Raw genomic sequence first — 23,116 nt, forward strand, 5'->3', positions numbered from 1 at the left:
AAACGCATCCACGTACAATCTTATGATAACAAACTAATAAATAATAAATAATTTACATCTAACACAAACACATTATGTATAATGAGCTTGAAACATCAAATTGCCTATACACGACTCCTCGCAAATTAGAATTCATCGCGAGACTGGTTTTTCAGGTTTTTGTTTGTACTTAACTTCAAAACAACGTTTTGTTAGTATTTTAATATCTCCTTTATAAGATATAAGTACATTTTTTTTAAATTTTTAAAAATGTTTGACCATATTTTATAGGAAAAACGTTGTTTTGATAAACTCCAAATCGTCTTAAATGGGTGTATCTAACATCTAATATCGGAATAGATTATCAAAAGAAAATTTAAGTCTAATAATTTATATATTATGTTTGTATAATAATAAATTCGTAATTTTATGAAAAAAAGATAAATAGTTCGTTATTTTTATACAAAAAAAAAACATTTTCCGCATTCCGAACGAACGTTTTTCAATTATAAGCAAATACAAATACGATCACACTTACAACGGTCTGAAAGTGGTGATGCTTCCGATATCCGAAGGTCATATAGTTAAACAGGTAGTTTAGTTATGTCTCACTCGAATTTTAGACAGCGTTGACCGCACTGTAATATTAAAATAACGCGTTGCAATACCCAGCGTAATACGACCTATTCGCATGATGTATAAATGTAGTTTTTACATTTAGTTACTTCCACGTAGGTATAATGGGCGGATAAATTCAATTAAAAATTACGAATTTTGATTTAGTATTATTTTTATTTTTTATTCTACAAATAGTTATTAAATAATAGTTATTATATATTTGCGTGTATACTAGCGGTATGGCCGTATGGGTGGTGCACGTGCTTCGTGCGCTTTGGCACGTATATAGAAAACGATACTGCTGTACTTATTTCTGATAATATCAAGACTTTTGTATTATAATATGTGAACATAAAGTAAATTGACTGCATGTAAGTTAGCATAAGATGATTATAATATGAACGTTAAGTCAAAAATTATGCATACGATTATATGTTGTTATATTATATCACTATTTATTATGTTATCTACTAATGTATTTACTGGATGTTAACTGAAATGAAATTTTGTATTATACTTATAAACACAAATGGTAATAAAAAAACGCAAGATAATTTATACTATCATAGTTTTAACGATTTGTTGTTCATGTTTTCTTAAAAACTACTATTTTTGTTATTGTTTGTACATAAACTTCACACAGGTATTACTTATAATATTATAGCATGCCAATGTTAAACTTTTCGTGTGTGTGTATCTCAATGTTTCATAAGTCATTGCATAATCTGTAGGTATTGAGTTATTATTATAATTATTATAATTCACCAATGCTTTAAAAGTTTGTATATACTTTATTGTATTAAGTTAGCAAACATCAGTAATTGCATGATTTGAATATGTTGGTACGTATACCAAGCCACTAGCGTTAACTTATTATTGAATGAATGCATATTTACTATGTTTTTTATTTGCGTTAGTTATGATAACTTGTGATTTAACTATGGTTGCGTAACTAAATTATTATTTTTCTATATTTTTTTCTTAAGCCTTATAATTTTTGATACGCATATATGATGTGCGTATATTTTATTAATTATTTTTAAATAAGTATGTTTTTATAGTGATACAATTCTATAAAAAAAAAATGTTGATAAGTAATGACTAATGACATTTTATTTTTCAAACAAATATATATATATAATTATTAATTATATTTATATACATTTATATATTCATGTCAAAGATAAAACTTTCAATATGAATTCGATGAAATATTAACAGTTTTTTTATTATATTTATTGTATTTATATATATAATCTGATGAATTCGCGTACCAATTTTACAATGTGTGATATCTTTTTTTGTTTATTCAACTTTTAAACTAAAAATGATCCTATTTTCAACTTCAATACCTTTTTTTTGGTATAAAAGTGAATTAAACTTAAGAGATAAAAATATTAGATGTTTTTATTATTTGGTAAAAAAAAAAAAAAAAAATAGGGAAAAAATAAATTTTTACATCAAGCCAATTTTCAGCATAATCAATTTTTTATTTTATTGTAATACAAAAACAATATATGATACTTAAAGTTTTCACTTATGATTTTTATACATGGTCATTTTTAAAATATTTAGACTATTTTTTAGCTACTTTTTTAGACATTTGAATTTCGAAACTTTTTTTTATAATTATCAATAAAAAAAGTTTTTAGCACGGTCGAAAATCTTAAAAACTCAACACTTGATTCTTAGTGAATTTTAATAAGTATATAAACGTTGAGTATGAAGCAATAATGGTTTTCTTATGATTGTTTGAAGTATTTTAAAACTGGTATATTAGTTCACTTATTTATTCTGATACATCATTAACTTTTTTAGAATTAACTTCAAGTTTTACGTGATTGTGAATTAAATTACTGGCACTGACCTGTACTGGCTGTACTTCATCTTATGTAACTTATAATAACTTGTTATAATGTAAATATGTTTTATCTTCTTCCATGTGATATCTTTAAATATTTTTTTACAATATCCAAATTTAAAACCATCAATGACTTTTAATGTTCCACTTTTTTTTACTTAACATTATTAAAAATATAAGTTTACTTTCCATACCTATTTAAAGATTACATTTTAATTCGTGAAGTGCCAATGCTAATAAAACCTTAATGACTAGATCACAAATATAAAATTAATGTCACAATCTTAATGATGATATATCAAATAAATAGTCAATCCAATAATCGTCGATATCAAACAATAATTGCTCAAAGTTAACAATCGTTATATCAAAAATAATTTGTCCTTAATTCGTATGTTAGCTTTTAAATTTCATTCACAACTCGCAAGGTATTTATTATTTTGTCCGTAACTAGTAAACATAGCTCAAAAAACTTCTAAAATAATAAACCTATTTATTTAGTTTGGTCGAAAATCTAACACTTTGATCGAGTGATTGAAAAATCATCATAAATTATGTGTTAAATTTAAATTCATACAAAAACAATTATAAGTCATAACTCATAAGTATAATTCATTATATGATTTTTGATATTTCTATCAAAATAATTATTTCACATACCTATATAGTAATACAGTTGATAAAATTAATTTTTGCCAAATGATTACATTCATTGTATGTATAATATATTATTAATTATTATGATAGCATTGATTATACAAATATATTTAATCAATGATGATAATTGATAGTGTATATTGTATATATTTTATGTATTAAATTATTGTGGTTAACTTTTGTACATCAATACCGACTTACCATAAAACCGTAATAATATAAATCCGTGAACTGTGATATAAATAGGCGATAGCAATAAATTAATCTATGTATACCTATTTTGAAAGTACCTATACTATGTATAAATTATTATATAAAATTTAATAAAATACGTAAACGTTTTAAGTACTCATAAATAATATTTTTGAATCACAATTAAAAAATTTAAATTGTTATTCTTCGGTGTATACATATAATTTTGTCAAAATTTTATTTTCAAATGTTGTTCTTATATATTTTTGATACTTTTAGATTTTTTAGATAGTCATAGTTTACAATTTTTCGTTGTACATGTCAAAAATATGTATATGTATAATTTATATATAAACATTGTGTGTATTACAATTGTATAAATCAATTGATGTGATCTCGTTTTTTTTTTATCTGAATATGATAAATTTACTACATAAAAATCACTATTTTCAACCTTATTTAGTTACATAATTTTTGAATATGTAAGTGCGTATTCTAACTGCGTCTCTTTACAAAATGTAAATGCAAATAATTACGCTCTATAAAATTATAAATGTCATTTATTCAATACAGTCATGGTGCAAATATTGTCACAAGTATCGTCATACGACCTTTGCCACGAGATATAATTATGCCACAGTCTCCAATACATCGTTAAAATAGTAAAAATAATAAAACTGTTAATAAAAACAGTATTATACAGGTAGCTCGCCTAAATAAACATACTACAACAAATATTATGATTTATCACTCCGATTTAAATTATTCATTCGAATATGACAATTCTACAATTGAAATTTGGACAAAACAAATTGATATAAAAGAAACCTTTCATTTTTCTCTAATCCGAACATTCTGATCATTTTCAAATAAATATTATTTGTAACTGCAATTCGTTTTGAAGATGTAAACTAAATTTGTCAGCACACTACAAAAACCTTAATCAAACTTAAGTCACTTGTCAATCCGTTGACTACCCTCCTAACCCAAATGATTTTTTTACTTCTAAATAAAATAAATGAATAATTCATACACAAATATAATTCATGGTCAACTATACTCATTAATGTAAACATCTAAAAAAACACGTTAATGAACTGAGGAGTAAAAAAAATTAATTAATAAATAAATAAAAATAAATTTAAATATTGACTAATTTCTGAAAAACATTTTTCTAAGTATTCTTATATCTAATAAGTACTCATATCTATTCTAGATTTCAGTTTGCTTAAATCGAACTACCCAGATTTAAAACATTTAAAAAAGAATTTCCAATAGATACCTAAATATAAGTTAGAATTGTCTGAATATTTTTTATGTATAACAAATAATAGTTTAAGAACTTAGTAGCAAAAATTGTTGTTAACTTAATACTTTATAAATTGATTACATAAAAAAAAATGTAGTTAGTTTAATTATGATTAAGTTTTTATAAATATTGAAAAAAGAGTAGAAATATTTTTAAACATAATATACTATGTATAGAAAATTTTAACTATTTAATGAAGATTTTAAGGGTCTACTATGATTCGTTTTTGAATAACAAACAATTAAAAAAATTGGTTATCTAGTTTTGTGTAAAATTTAATGTTTTTCCTTATTTTGTATTTTTTTCCCCTCAATTATTAAATAAAAGTAGGTAGGTAATGGAAATTTTTATTTTTAACTCCCTAAATATTTACTAGATTCTCTTTCCCTGTTAGAAAATATGTTTAAGTTCGTTTTTACTATAAAAACACACACATGCTTAACGTTGTACAATAAAACGCATTAATTGATAAAAAATAAAAATAAATTGAAAATGTAAATAACATAAAAAAATACCTATAACAATTCCTATAAAATAGGTTTAACTTGTTTACAATGTGTTTAACATTAGGTTAATTTATTAATTGTTTGTATATGACTCGTGAATATCTTTTAATTATTACGCAAGCCGATTAAAAAATATAAATAACAAGCAATGTGTAATATTTGTAAAATTAAAATCGTAATAAAATATAATAGTTTGTACACAATGTACACAATAACCTTACTTAACTGACCAAACACAGAGAACTGATAAAATATTTAGTTAAATTATACATTAAATAGTTTATCAACTTAATTTAGTTAGTGTGTAAAGTGCCTAAATATTTCATGAAAAACACCGTTTTATATAGTAAGTTAACGCTAATATATTATACATATAAGATATAGATATTTATCATATTATTCAATTATTGTTTTGAAAGTCCAATCGAACTCAATGCAAACAGCGTATATTATACACGCACATGATCTATCTACTTTGTCATATCTATCTATTTTTTATTTATCTTTAATATACGCATTTATTTTTTATTTTCAAAATTAAATAAAATACAATTCTTGCCGTATTACTATTGTATTAAGTGAAACGTGCTAAGGTGTAACCTTCATATTTAACTATAAGCTAATATGACTTTATTCAAAATTAAATTTGGACAAAATTGTTAACTTAAGGTGAGAGGTATGATAACATACGTTTATTGTCCGTTCCTTCTTTTAGACCTCATTGACAGTATGGTATTTACTACAGTGGAACCTCGAAACTCGAACCTTTAAAAGTCGAATTTTCGGTAGCTCGAAGGAATGCCTTGGCCCCTGCCTCACATTGTTGAGTTATTGAGGTTCTCTGTAAGTCGAATTTTTGATGACTCGAATTTGTTTTCGCCCCCAACCGATTCGAGTTATCAATGTTCCACTACATTTACAATACCTCGGTTCTGTTCATTCTTAAAGGTCGAGAGTCAAACGATTACAAGAAAAGTTTAACACAATTGAGGTGGGAAACACTTGTCACATTCAAACATATTATTATAAATTTCATTATAATAGCTCACTAAGTTCTTATATGATAGCTGCCAGTCTCTCCGCGTACTTCCATATATCATACACTTTTACATGACTACATTATAAATAAAATGTTAAAATGCATAACAAATAAAACAACTACCTACTATATATATTATAGAGTAATAACTTCATTAGTCATATAATTCTATGAGTTATTATTATATCATGAGTACTCTTGACTATTTAAAGCTACTGTTGGTTTATAACAGGTAAATGTATAATAGTCTCTTATACCTACATTAAGAGTTTGCATATACATGGGTTATTAAATGTTATGACTGTTATGAGTTATTGAGTTATGTATAAAGGTTCCTTTTTAACACAGTTTAATGATACTTGACGAATATTTGTCGATGACTTGTTAAAATTCATCAAAATTAAGAAATTTTGCAAATTATTTTGTAGTTAAAAATTAATAAGTACAATTTTTAATATCTATAATTATTGTTTTTAAAACATTGTTTTAAATACCATAATAAGCAAAGTTTTATGTAGATATTTTCTTTACAAGAATAATAATAAAAAAAGCATTTCAAGTGTAAAATTCTGATTTCTCATCAAATGATTTAATTTTTTTTTTAATTTAATAAAAAATATATTTATCAAAAAAATTAAAAGTTTCAATAATACTTAAGTTATGATATTCTACACTTATGAAATTTTCAAAATGTCTAGAATAAATACAAGCTATTTATAAGCATTTAAATTTGTATAGTTTTGATAAAAACAATTAGGCCTAATAAAAAAGCATGGAAATTTGGTACAAAATTCCGTATGAATTATTCTTTTAATAATTTATATGCACAATTTGTATTATAAGCCTTTTAAGTTTAAATTTTGACAAAAATCCATCGATATTTCGAACATTTTTAAAATTATACAAATTTAATACAAAGTTCTTTTTAAATAGCTCATACTGAAATTCGATAATCTAAAAATGTCACAACTTTCTATTCTTTTATTTTTTTTTTTTAAGATAATCAAAATTCAAATGTTGTCGAAATTGGTTAATTAAATAAAGAAGAACCATTTTAACTTCTTTTATTATTATTATTATTGATATTGTTTTTTTTTATTCAATAAAATTACATTTATATTATAGTATACATATATATATATAAAATATTTTAATTAATGATTAATTCACACCATTAATCATTGTTTTTTGCAGTATAAGTGAATCACAATAGATAAAATGAAACTTAATATTAAATAATATTAATTCCTTTACAAAATTAATTGTCTCAAAAAATAAAGGTATTTTTAGTTCACAAGTTTTCTATTAAATAATTAAATATAATTATTTAATATATAAATGACTGTTTTTTTTATTTAAAAAAAATATTTTTTAAATGTAAGTAATGGCATTCAATTAAATATAGCTGTACTTAAATGTCTATGAAATTTTTACCAATATCTTTTTTTGTGTAACAGACATTAATGGCATACACTCTAATTTCACGCATGTTAGCTCATTGACATTCATTTTTTTATTAACTCGGATAATTTGGCAAATTGATGGTACAGAAACCGGACAAGAAGTACCATCATTAAATTGTTTATAATTTTGTGTAGCAGATTCTTATTCATATTTTTTATTAATATATAAATTCTCAATAAGAATTTGTTGTACTTCTAAAAAGTTTTAATGAATTATTTGCAAAACCCTCGCCCCCAATTCACACCAATACTATTAAACCACATTAAAAAAATAAAAATAAGTAGTAATATTATACAACGCTTGATAATTAGTGTGCATAATTTCAATACGTAAATTTCTATTTAATTTGTATATCTTGAAGCAAAGATCTTTAAACACATAACTATATTATCTGTATGTTCACCGTAAATGACAAGTTATAATTAAACCTAAGTACCTACTTAACTATATTTACTCTTATTATTTTCTGACAATTATAATAATTAAAATTAACATCTTTAGATTATTGAATTATTATTATATAACAATGGTGAGTTTAATATTTTCAGGAAAAGGACATTGTTTCATGCACTAATTTAGTTTATTGATTACAGTTAAATTTTTAATAATAAGAATGAATATTTTAATAATATACTTTAAAAGTTTTATAGTTTCATTGAAACCTGAAATGGTTATTTTACCTTTGAATTTCCATATATTATATGTTAATTATTTCCGATTTTGTATTTTATTTCAAATAAAATAAGATTTTTAACTCTTACGTAGGCACTAGGCACATTATTATTCATTATATATTATTATTAAAATTCAATAATTTGTTATAATTTATGTACCTATACGTACATCAAATAAAATAAAAATTCATTTAATAAATATAAATTTTAAATAATATCTAATCACGATTAGAATACTTATAATTAGGGCTAGGATTTATATGCAATAAAAAGTTGTAAAATATGCATTTTATTTACCAAAATATGCAAAAATATGCAAAAACAAATTTTTATTATTTCTAGAGTATTATTATTTATCATAATTCAAAATTGTATTATTATTACATTAAAATATTGAATATTAGTTTATATTATATCATTATTACATGCTACTATAATGTGTTGTTTCAATAATTTTCAAATACAAACATCCAGCGATTTGAACGTAAAATAGATTTATACTGACTAAAACTCCTTTCCACATCACACGATGTTATTGGTGCATATTTTAAATAATGCGATTTATCCTGGAGTTAATCAATATCGATTTCTTAGATAGATAATATTTATACTTTATATTTACAATAATTCGACGGATAACCAAAAATTATCGATTTTATGAAAAAAACACCATTTAAAATTAACAATAAATTATAAAAATTTGAAAATTTAAGTTAAAAAAAGTCAAAATTCCAAAAATCTATAAATATGCAATTATATGCATTGTGTTCAAAATATGCAAAAATATGCAAAAATAAATTGGTTCTATTTAAACGAGAATTAGCCAAATCGTGGACAAATCTGACAACCATTAAATTTGGACTTAAGGAAAAAAACATGCAAATGCATATAAATCCTAGCCCTACTTATAATATTGCGATCAAAACATATAAATGTGGTTGGTTGTGGTATCATTCATACACTATATACATTTCGGTTGTTTAATCTTGTTGTAACATATATTATATTTGTATTATAAACAGAAATATACCTATAGAATATTTAAAAATTGAATAATACAATCCGACAATCGTCAAATGTTGAGCTGAAACTGAATGATAGTAGATAATTTGTAATTTTGTGTATTTTTGGTTATTATGTTAATTAATACGCAATTAATGATATAAGATAATAATTTGATGGTCGGTGCACATACTACGCATTAATTAAAAATCGAACTATGTGAACTGTCTTAAAAAACAAAAACTGTCAAAGTGTCAAAATTATAACAATAGTGACACACAAACGACGAACGGTCTAACAGACGGTTTTTCTTTAGAGGATATTTCTGATATATTTTGTTATTGATTAATCAAAGATATTTTGATGTTACAATGACACAATAATATCATTCTAAATTAAAATTATGTGATGTATACCGTATATAGTTTTCTATTTAAATGATTATGGTAAGTTGTATGTGCTATTATCATTATATATGGTATACCTACGTCATATCATATCATTTATACAACGTTATAAAAAATGAATATTATCATTATGGTTGTATATGAATAATTTAACATAGATTATTGCAACATGTTTATAGTTCATTTTAATAGTTACTGCTATACATATTTTTGAAACATTTCAAACAATGATTTTGAAACAATAATAGGTAGGTACTAACCATCGATTAATATTATTACCGATGATTTTAAATAAAACTATTTTTATATGAGATCGAATTAAAAAAATAATAAAATACTGTGTAGCAGCTAGTAAAGATTACATAACATGACACAATTTTTTATTGAAGTAGCAAAAGAAAACCAACTTAATATTATTCTACGAGTTTATACAGTAATGGATGCACGTACTAAAATCGCAATTCAACATTAGCAAACTGTTTGCTGAATTAATCAATTTTATCTGGTGTCACAGTATTGTAAAAAAATATTAAAAATGTCTTCTGGATTTTTACACTTAAATAGCGGTTAATGGTATGTATTAAATAATTAAATGAAAATTTAAGCATAAAATAATGTATCTGCAGACTATATGTCTATATGCGCTTGCATTAAAAAAACCTCTATGTTGTTTAATATATAACACAAAGTTTAATTAAATCATTACTTTCAGTACAGTATAATAAATTTATTCGCCCCCGATATAAAATGGATAATTTAATAAATTATATAAATCAAATAAAAATAATTAATGTATGAACGATGAACCACAGAAACGTTTAAAATAAAATTGTCTGGAGATTGACGAGTATACCTAATATAATATAAGGGAATAGTCCCTTTACTAAGGAACAGTAAACTATGCACCATGTGGAGTTAACTTTAAAGGGTTATCCAAAATATATACAGAGAGAAAAAAATTAAAAAAATAAAATTATAATCATTTATACTATGTTAAACATTTCTATGGAAAAATACTATCATTATTTTTTTGAAGATCGTAAACAATGACTAAAAATTTATTTTTACAATATTATGTAGCTAAATATTATTTTGATTATTTATTTATTTATTTTTATTTATTTTTTTTGACTAATATAAACAGAGATTTTATATCAAAACATTTGCTTAAAAGATAAATATTTACTAGTAAAATAAACAAATATTACCAAAGTTATTTTTGAGTTTCTGACTAGTATTATAATTAATTATAATTAAAAAAATTTCTATACTTTTATTGTATATTATTATATTCATTAATTTTTATTTGTTTATTACATTATTTAAAGAGTTAATAATCCAAATAGTGATTTGCTCAAATAGTGAAACAAAAAAAAATATTGCGGTTATTTTTTTTTCACAATTATTGTGATAGACTAATAGAGGGATAGCTAATATTATTTTTATTTTTTATTCATAGCATTGTAATTAATAATGTCATTTATAAATAAGGCAGTTTCTTAGTTATTTATTCAGATAATTAATAAAATATTACCAAAATTATTCTTGACTTACTGTTGTGCTAATGAAAATTAATATGTTCTATCTATACATCGTTTCGAATAAAAACAAAGTTCTATCTCCTCGTATTTTAGAAAATATAAAAAGAAAGTATAGTAAAGTATAGGTATGTCCTTTAAAATTCCAATAAATAAAACTAAAATGCTAAACGTAAAACATGACAAAACATAATTAGTCTAATATAAAAAAATCAAATAAGTTGTATCTAATTAATATGAATAATATACAAAATGTTTTTTTCTCGTATAAAAATTTACTATTTTACACAAACGACCTTTGCAGTTTATGCAAACGATGTTTACACTACGACGATCTATGCACATTTTTATAGTACAATTATTTAATTACTACCATTTTCCTATACTATAATTACTGATAACTGATAAGTAATGATATAGTTACGTATCTAAATCATATACATATATTTATATTATACACAGTTATCAGTTACCCAATATCAATATTTTTTTAGAATAATCTCTAATCATTTTTCTTCATAAAATATAATTCATATATATTCGGTTTGATTTTTTCTTTTTTACTTTCTTCCACTTATACATTCAATTTTATACTGCGCTTTAATGGATCAGTACGTACCAGCTATAAATGTGAGTAATATTGAATATGGTAATTTAAATAAAAATAAATAACAGGAAGGAATACCAGTTTGTAACTATGTCTGTTTTCCTTTTGTTCGTATCTCACTTGTCCTATCTCATATTCTCGTGTACTCATCAAGGTCATTGGCACATTGGTGACTACGATTAGGTTAGTCGCGTTCGAGCTACTTGCCTGCTGTTACGATTGTCCGTTCGCAACGTAAATAATAGTATAATACAATACAATCTTAAGTATATTAAATTATAATGTATATAAAAAAATATTTATATATATACAACGTTTTTCTGGACATTGACGAAGTTCTGTAACAATCGTCGTTTTTAGTCTGATACTAGTATAACGTTTCAGATTAATTCAGACTATATAATATATGAATTATTTTAGTACAAATCGTATATAAATATTTATAATATAATGTGTGTTAATTATTCAATTGTTTAACCGTCAAATAATAAAACTATATAAACTAAAATCGTGTGTGCTTAATGGTTCATTTAAAATATTTCGGTTCGATTATGAGTGGAAATTATTTAAGTACGATTTTTGAGATGACTTTGAGTGGGTAAGTAATAATTATTATTACCTAACCTATTAGGAACAGTTTATACATTCATATTCATAACACGAATTAAAGTTTAACGTCAATTTTAATTATAATTGTTGTAACAATTTATTCATGCGAAAATGAATAAGAAGAATATACTACCTATTTAATATCTAACACCAGCTGGTACTAGTTATACTTGATTGTTTGTTTAAATAAAAATAACTGTTTACGGTCTACGGACTACGTTTAATTGTACACAGAAATTGCGCACTAGTTGTGTTTGATAATTCGAATTATGAACACTATGAATACTATATAATATTGTAGTGCTATATCACTTTTAAAATGTGCTTATTTATAACCGAACTTTAAGTAAGACGTAATAAACAATTAATTGGTACCTAGTTCAAACGTTTCAATTTCCATGAGATAAATTTGTTTTAAAATGAATTGAGTGTTGATAAATTAAATACTTAAAATTTTAACCAACAAAATTATAACAATAACAATATTATTAATTACTGAAGTCTGACAACAAATATTAATTGGGTATCTCATAACATAGGTAAACAAACATATTTGGCGACGAAATTTATCATTACTACGATAAACATTATAATGTGTTTACATTTGATAATAAACAATAGTATATTAATAAATAGATTATTTCACGAAAAGTGAAATTGATTGTGAGAATACGAGATAATTATTTTTGTTAGAACGTTATACCTATACGTAAATCAAATTAAATTTTGATACAGCAATATATTAAAAATTATTTATATAATATACTATATTAGGAATACGTGTGTATAAATTTAATATTAAGTGTACGTGTACCTATATAATTTTTCATTGCAATTACTGAATTACATAATACAAAATTATAATTAAATGGTATCTGCATAGGTTTGATGAAAATTAAAAAATAGCATAGACCATCTTTATTTCAAAAATGTATTTAATATTATCTAAGTTCCAAATGCAGTTATTTTTAAAATCTATAAAAAAAAAATATTTATTGTTGTTAAAATTTTAGAATTTACTTGTACAATATCATAAAAGCTAACCAATACAAAAAACATAAAAGAGTAATTTCCATTTACTCGTAGTGGTGGATTTTTATTATTTTTTACGTAATAAGCTAAATTTAAATATTTTAAATTAAAAAAAAAAAAAAAATTTAATTATTACTATATATTATATTATATAATGTGTCGTCGTTTATAAATTAGTCATAAAAATTAATCAGATTTAAAACTATTGAAATTACTTCCGGATGATATACTTCCGGTACATATAAGAGCAAATAACACACACACACACTGCATGCAGTACAATAAAATAACGATTAGAGCAATATCAAATAATTCTAAATTCTATATACCTATATGTCTATACCATTCACACTTGTTTACTTATTAGCATTGACCATGATTTTACAGGTTTCGGTAACTTTATAAAGTTTAAAAATTTAAAACATCGACTCAGACCTTGAATACAACTCTAAGTACATTGCATTTTCATATTTCCGGATTTTTTACACCGCGATATTGCATATTTATAAACGTGACAGTCATATGATTCACAAACACATTTCTTATTTCGTTTTCACCACAATTTTTTTAAAAATATCGATGTATGTAGTACACGTGTCATTAATTAATTGTTATTGCCAATAATAATCACAGGCAGTTATTGCCAATCATAATCACAGGTAGTTAGCATATAGATAATAGATGATTTAAAATGTAAAAAATTAAACACAACCGCTAACCACATATACGATATACCTATTTAAAATATATATAATAATTTGTATTTGAGTCAATTTTTAAAAAAAACTTTAAAACAAAGTAAATACAACGTACATTTGGAAAATATTGAATAATCAATAACTTAAAACTGAATATTTTCAAAATTTTAATGTGTAAAATATAATGAATTCTAAAATCAGGTTTTGAAAAAACAGTAATTTTTGTGTACCTATTAGTGTAACTCAAAAATATATTACCGTAGACACTTGAATTTTTCACTAATTATTTACATTAAAATTTAAAAATTTTACACCACTATGTACTTTTTTGGTTTATAATAATGTTTCAATTTTCAACTTGAGAAATAATTTTTAGTTAATAATGAAAAATGTTCAATTTTTTTCAAAACAATTGAGAAAATTAAAGAAAAACAAGAATTTTTACGCATTATTATTAAAATGGATTATTTTGTTTTTTTGTTTTAGTACAAAAACAAATAACCAACAACTTATAGATTTAAACATTCGTTTGAAATTAACATAAAATGTTTATATTATACACACATGGTATAATTTTTAAATATTATAGTTCTTTTCAATTATTATTTAATAGACGATTGAAATTTTCATTTTTTTTTTTTATAAATGTTGATAAAAATTTTTCGCTGGGTCAAATAGTTTGAAAATGTAACAAAAGGTGCTTAAGTTATTATCATAAATGTTTAAAAATATTATATTATATACATAGATAAATACTTTTTTAATAAGTATAACAACTAAAATGTTGACTGAATTCATCAAAATCACGAAAACTAAGTTTTACAAAATGTATAAAATTTTAAATTTTTATAACTTAACTTTTTAGATCAAAAATTCAATACAATGATTTTTTTAAATTTATACTTAAAAAAAATATAAAAGAATATTTTTTGACAAATAAAATAATTTTAAATTATGAATAGTTATTTTATTATTATTATTTTTTTTTTTTTTGTAATTTTTAAGTTATTATCACAAGTATAGGTACTTTAAACTTTTAATGTATTTATTTATATTTTATACACATTGGTATTTTCAAATGTAATGTTTTCAACAATTAATCCAATCTACGTATTACTAATAATAAAATAATTAGTCTAATAGTAATATAAATATATCTTAAAATATACTTGGTAATTTAAACTAAGTCTTTGTTCAGAATTATTTTTTGTATGTAATGAAGTATTACTAATGATTAATATTTAAATTCAAATTTACATAGACATCACAGTGACCTCAGTATCAGGTACGCTATTATCGATACACTCACTCTCATAAAATTATTTTTTAAATACAGATTTTTGTTTTTTTCCTCCCAAAAAGTTTTACTACATTTAATTATTAAATAAAATAAAATAAAACATCCACATCATTTGTAAATTTTGTAAATAAACCAATGTATTAATCGCTCGGCTCAAAATCTAAAACAATTATTAAAAAAATAATACATTTAGCGGCCTTCGTTGTATGTTTATTCATAGTAGTTAATTATACACTGAAAATTGGATGCATTTATTGTTATTTATAGATATAATACAAGCAATATACTTTATTTTTATATTGAACTTTAAAAACAATAAATAGTTTTGCTTAAGACTTGTATTTTTTACATTTAGATAACTGTATGACAGTATATTGATGCGCAACTGGTTGGTGATGCCAGTCAAAAAAGTCATCCATTTCCTGAATAGCACACGTGATTTGAGACTATTGAAGATGGTATCCACCTCCATTTCTTTAGATAGGAGGTCGTACTCTGAAATAAAAATACCGAAGACACAAGTAATAAATGAGGTAAGACACAGGAAGTTTGAACCAATTAAACATTTTATTCCTACATTAAACATGCTAAACTGGATTTAGTGCAAAAATGATCGAACCTTGGACGATTCCAATGATTCATACAATAAACCAGTTCACATTAAATATATCTATAAGCCCTACCTTTTGCCTAGTATAAAATATATTTTTTAAAACTTATTTGCATATGATTTATTTTATATCTAGTATCATTAACGGTTATTAATTACTAATTAATAAGTATCAGGCACCTATAATTCAATCCTCGCCACCAATCGTCAACTACAAACTACATGAAAATAATTTTTAATTATATTACCTATACTAGTTTTTAATTTATGATCTACAACATCATTTTGGAAAAAGTAGAATTTTTTATGCAAAACTAGTTTTTGACAGTCATTTTAATTTTTTTTTTAGTATACTACTATTATACTTGGTACATTTTTACCAAATACTTTTAAATTTTAATACATATGCCATTCTTTTCAAAATATATTTTGGCTCTTTTTGTGCTAAATTATAAATGTTTAAGATTCTAACTTTTTTCATTTTTTTTTTTCTAGTATATATTCTAATGTTTGGTTTATATACAACGTGTCTTGTACTTACTAAAATTTAAAATATCAAAAATACACAATAAAAATTATGTGTATAATTAATTAACTTAAAACGTTCCACATTTAACGAAATTATATATTCAAACGAAAAATTACGATTTAAGTTGTTTAGAGATAATTCAAAAACATTATTCATAGGTATATAACACGTCAATACGTCATACTTTACTAAACACAATAATATTTTCATTATATTAAGATTTATTTTTAAAGTATCGTCTATTTATACCACAAACCTAAAAAGCATTGTATTTATTCACCATTCACACAGTTTATATAATATACTATAAATAAATAATATTATAACAATTGACAATACATTTAATGCTATGTTTGAATTGAAAATTAATTCAGCCTAAGGCATAACCTATAAGTAATAGTAAAATAAATTATTTCATTGATAATATCAAGAAAACTAAATATACTTGGTAATATAGGCTGACGGATCGATTCCGCTTAAAATCGTCTTTCGATTTCAAATAAAAAATTATCGAATTCAAATTTAACACATGTATAACAATGACTTACTTAATAAAAAAAGTATAATCGGTACACACAGTAGAATAGGTACTTACCCACTTAATTTTTTTTTGTTTCTCTTGATGATTTTGAAAATAACTAAGAATATTAACTACTTTTACCTCCCAAAAGTACCAACTATATCCAATTTGTTACTAAAAATATATAACTACACAGATGCTTGACATTCTCATAATTAAATGTTAATATTGTCAATTATCATTATACACATGATATAATTTTCTAAGTATTTTGAATTTTGAGCTATTTATAGACATTTTCAATGTTAATTTTTCTAAAAATGTCTTAAAAATATATCGGTGGAGTCAAAAAGCTTGAAAAATTAGTTCAAAAGTTTATCATAAATTGTTTGCCAATTGAAAAATATAAAAAAATATATAGATTTTTTATAGTCACAATGATCTTATAACTTTGACGAAATTCGTCAAATCAAGAATATTTGAAAATCATTTTCTGAAATAACAATAATATCTTACATCGATGTTATGGATCACTCCGTATAAACACTAATTGCTATAAGTATTATTCTCTTGATTTCCGGGGTAAAGAACAACACTGCGGTCTGCGACTGAATTAATAAAATCTAAGAAATTCACAACAACAAAAGCAACTGTAGCTATAGCCGGTAATCAATAATCAGAAGCGCGTGAACATAATACAGAAAAACACACCTACGCATATCTATTACGATATGTGTAATTTCGTTTGTCAGATAGGGATACGTTACCTACAAGCAATACAATAATAGACGCAAACAGTACACTTAGTGCACTATAGTATTAGTTACGATCGATGTAACTCGGATGTGTACATTATTATCTCGAATACACTCGGTATTTCAGTTATTCCTCAGTGCTGCTCTAGAATAATATGATATTATAATATTATAGTGGTATGATTTTCTATGATATTATGATGCAACGACGAAATTATTATGTATACGATATGCAATACAGTTTTACGTGCGCAACGAACAATGTTATGTCGCTGAGGATACAAATTACAAACGTATTATATACCTACCGACTGTATACATATTAATAAAAAGGTATATATTTATCGATCCGACGATCTAACGCCTACGTGCTGCAGTATATACCTCTAACCGAACCTCTGCAACGCGGTATAACAATAATAATAATTATCAGCAGCAGCTATATGCAGATTTTTCCACTATAGGTTCGTAGCGTCTCGATCGCGATATACCTATTATATAGGTACAACAGTAGTAATAATATTATAATGGCTGTTTAATAATACGCGTGCAAAGTCCGTGACTGTGAATCGTAGGCGATTTTCCCGCGCGACCATACTGCAACTGCGGTGCGGTAATTAATTAGCATCACAATAACACGCGTATAGTATATTTAGTTGTTGTAGCCGAACGCTGGCGTGTAAATCGGAAATAATGCGCTAGAAAACACGTGACGCGAAGGTTAAACGGAATCGCCTTAAACGCGGGTGGTTTGTATAATAACACACGACGATTATAATAATATTACTACACATATGTTCCGCGGCGTCAGTGGGTCATCATCGCGACGATGCACACGACCATTAGAATAATATTGGGTATACTTAGGTGTGCGTGTGCTACAAGTACGACTGACGAAAGTTCCATCCGGAAAACAGATAAAATCCATGGGCATATAGATCGCGCGTTACATTGTACACGTGGGCGTATATCCGTATAATATTATAATATTATAATATATATGATTTAATAATTCGTTTTATTATTTTATTACTGTGAACGCGCGCGCGCGAGTGTGTGTGTGTGTGTGTGTGTTTACACAGTGTCGGTGTACACTATTGTATATAATATTATTATACATTATACTATAATATATATATATATATATATGCATAGTATTATGTTATATTATACGAGCGCGAACCGTCTTGTTCCAATCCGCTTACGCGACAATTTCCTGGTTTGATCAACAATCAAGGTGAACGACTCAATAATAATACCGAGATAGACTCTTGGTTTTTTTCCCCATTATTTCTCGGTATATTTTCTTTGGGACATTCTGTCGATTGACCCGCACGCGCTAGACTCGCCAGTACAATCCCGAGTGCGTATTTACAACAATCGTCGGTGTTAGTAAAACATTACGTTAACTCGACCGCGTTAGTGCCCGTAAAACACCTTGCGAGTAATTCGAAAATATCAAAATCAAAAAATAACGACATCGATACAATACTATAACATATTATAATATAGGATAACTCGCCGGCGTAAAGGTAAGCGAACGTTTTGTATCATTTCCTGGTTGACGATTTACACTTTTCATGCCGTAATTGATACCTACCTACCTAATCGATTTAAAATAATCAGAGTAGATTGCAGTTTTAATATGATCAAAAAATACATAGAATAGTTTTTTTTTAAAGACCTTTATTTTGTGCATTTTTTAAAACTTTACTATAATGTATAGATATTACGTTCAAAAATGATATTTGTATTTTTTAGTGAATTATTTTGAACAAATACCAAATCAACTGTTTAAATAATATCTGTACTATTTAAGTTCGATATAAATAATAATATGTACTTTCGATATACGTGCGTCAAAACATAAAAAAAAAATTAACTGAAAGTCTGAAACACGAACGAACGAGTGTCACTAATCATTATACAGAGCACCTTTATACTAAACTGTAAAGGTGACCCTTAGGGCCACAATATCAAAAATCGTTACCTACCTATTCTATATTTTTATCTTGTTATTCTTACTTATTAAGACATACTCTAAACGATGATTTATTATTGACTTAAAACATAATCCACAGAATAATGATGATTTGTGTAAATAGGCAAATAAGAAATCTAAAGTAATTAATCTACTACATACATCATATAATATAGTGAATATACTTCGTCATTGTAATAAATGTATTAATGAATTTAGGTTAAATTATTTTTCAACAAAATTATTGTAATGTATTGTTTTATAAATTATAATATATATATATATATTACAAACGGTGTAAATATGTGTATTCATGGTATCGTGGTATAAGTAGCATTAATTTCATTAGATAAAAAAATGATAGGTTGAATGAATATTATCAATTTCTACGGTTAATATTTTTTACACAATAATAAAATAACATAGATTTCTCGAGGATGAAAAATGTTCATAAAATCTTTATAGCTTAACGCTAAACTTTTTTTTTAAATTCTACAATAAAAATCTTTTGTGAAGATTCTTGTAGGTATTAAATTTTGAAATCCTGATGAGTATCTTGTTATTAAAATAATAAAATTTATATATTTTAAATATTCGTAATTTTCATGATTTTGTCATTAATTGAATTTAAAAACGCTTTTATACTTTTTATCTCTTTTACGAGTAAGTGGCTATAAGAAAAACTTATGAAAAACGTTTTATTAAACATTCAAGCTTTTTGATTGCAAAAAAAACTACTTTTATTATACTTAAATCAAAATAAAGCTTAAAAATCATCAACATTTCAAATTTTAAATGTCAAAAAATAAAAAATATAGGTAAATTATTTTTTAGTTTTATCATGTCTAGACAATGCTATAAATATTTGGTATAATCCAGTGGCTATTTTTGTGTGTACTACAACACACTTTGTGTACTACAAAATTACAAATGTGCACTACGAAAAATAAAAATGTACACCTCCTTTATTATAGTACTATATTACGTTCTGCAACCCTAGACCATAGTAAATTTAAATATGTACATTACGGAAAAAAATAGTCACTGTGGTAAACTATATTTTTTATTTTTCATGTCTATGATTCTACGATTATTAATTTTTGAATTACTATATATAATTACCTACATCATACAAAATCGATTTATTTGAATACCGGTTTTGCTTAAATAATCCGGTTTTTTTGTGCATTTTGTCTTTCCTGTTAAAAAAATTAGGAATATTATATTTTTAACTTCCAACACTACCAACTATATCCGATCAGCTTCCAAAAACCACCACACTCAAAGTTTAAGATTGAAGCTTTTTTACTGATACAAATGTGATGACAATTAGAAAAACAAAAATAATTCAAAAATCGATACATTTGTAAATGTAAATTACAAAATTAAAAATATGTTCTTATTATTAAAATATTTCAAAAGATTCATTAACTTTAAAGTATATATAGTTTATATCATTTAAGGTGTTATTAACATGTTACTTTTTATATTTAACCTAGTATATGTATAATTGAAATTAGGAACTGATAAAGATATTGAGTTTTTATCATAAACATTAATATAATTTTACTAGCACAATGATACTGAAAGAAAAATTAAATATACTTAAAGTTTCTGATATTTTTCAATGTATGTGATGTAAATTGTAAAGTGTTATTAAATTTCGTAGGTAGGTACTACCTATTTAGAACAATAATTATATATTTCTATATTTTGTGCTTCAAATATTTAAGTAAATTGATGTATATAAATTGATTTCTTAAGCATGTTGGCCTCTATTTTTCCTTTTGTAATGATCTAGATTCCAAATTTTACAATTTTTAAATAAACTATAAACCATATTTTTAAATACTTTGATATTTAGTCATACGTCATTCACCATTCCTGTGCGGAGAAAACTTTTTTTTTCAAATAAAACTCAAATTTCTTTACTACCTATACATTTTTAAGCAGATATTTTTGTTTTTTAAATCATTAATGTTTATTGATCAAAATGTAAATAATTAATTTCTTCGATTATTAAAATGCACATATTATAATATACTAATATCCTTAAAAATGTTTTTACAAAAATTTAAATTAAAAGTAATATTAAATTTAGCATGGACGTAGATAATTTTTACAAATTATAAAATGTTAAATAATGTATATAAATTACTATTATTATTTAGCATTTAAATAAATTGGAACCAGTAACATAGAATTTCAATTTACTAAAATATTAGCAGAAATGCATCAATTTCATTCTTATCATTAATAAAAAAAAAAAAATTAAATACTAAGTATAATTAAAAATATTATAAGAATTATTTTTTAAATACGTTTAAGTACTTATATATTACATTTCTATAAAATTATATGTATTCACACATTTTGGCCACTTAGAGCTTTTGACATTTTATGTGGCCCTTGAATAAAAAAGTTTGGGGACCCATAATTTAAATCATCATAACCCCTATATTAAAAACTTTATCATATAGGTACCTATTATCTTTAGTACATAAATATAAATTACTTATAAATTACTCCTTTGAAATTCAATTTAGGTAGATACATTAGAATTTTAAAAGTAATGAAAAAAGGTTATTCTCGTTTAAAAAAATTAGTTAGTATTATCTCAGAACACTCCTTAAATGGTAGAAATAAAGTATTAGAAAAAAATTTCAGCATACTTAAAAATTCCAAAAACCATAATTTAAATAAATTTATTATTAGAGGGAAAAATAGAGAAGCATGTATGGTGAATTATAGGTAGATACATTGAATTTTTATTAACATAAAAAAAATTATTAGCAAAAGTCCAAAATAGTAGATATGATTGATTATAAGTTAGATCATTTTAAATTCGTATAACCTGTTAAGTCATTATTTTTAATTAAGTTTAAACAATTTAATATAATTTATCATAAATTTATATAGGTATACAATTAAAATTAACAAAGTCCACTTAATGAACCTAAACTTAATTTTAAAATAAAACGTAAAAATATGGTTTTGGATTAGAATTTCTTATATAATTTCTCATTATTTCTCATACTTTAAACAATAAATAATTCATTAGCTTCTTTTACTTTCAAGGTTATTTGTCATAGGCACACATCAAAACATTAGGAAATACAATTTATTCAATATTTAGTACACCTAAACATATTTAGTTTTAGAATCAACTTGTCTTTCAAAGCAAATAACTATTATTTATTATGTAAGTAATACGGTAATATTTAAGTTT

At 23.9% G+C, this 23,116-nt stretch overlaps 1 protein-coding gene across 7 annotated transcripts in view; it reads left to right on the forward strand.

Annotated features, from left to right (window-relative positions):
- LOC114129699 (vanin-like protein 1) overlaps positions 1-23,116 on the forward strand; it is a 47,104-nt gene that overhangs the window by 7,613 nt on the left and 16,375 nt on the right. The window contains exons 1-2 of one of the 7 annotated variants that reach the window (XM_027994502.2): positions 10,140-10,281; positions 15,848-16,025. In XM_027994502.2, coding sequence (XP_027850303.1) covers positions 15,870-16,025 — 156 coding nt within the window. In that variant the 5' untranslated portion in view covers positions 10,140-10,281; positions 15,848-15,869. Of the gene's footprint in view, positions 1-10,139; positions 10,282-11,773; positions 11,877-12,049; positions 12,452-15,847; positions 16,026-19,062; positions 19,439-23,116 lie in introns of those variants that run through there. The other 6 variants (XM_027994501.2, XM_027994498.2, XM_027994500.2 and 3 more) reach the window with 6 other exon arrangements.

This window comes from Aphis gossypii, chromosome X, assembly GCF_020184175.1.
Source record: "Aphis gossypii isolate Hap1 chromosome X, ASM2018417v2, whole genome shotgun sequence".
Taxonomy (NCBI): Eukaryota; Metazoa; Arthropoda; class Insecta; order Hemiptera; family Aphididae; genus Aphis; species Aphis gossypii.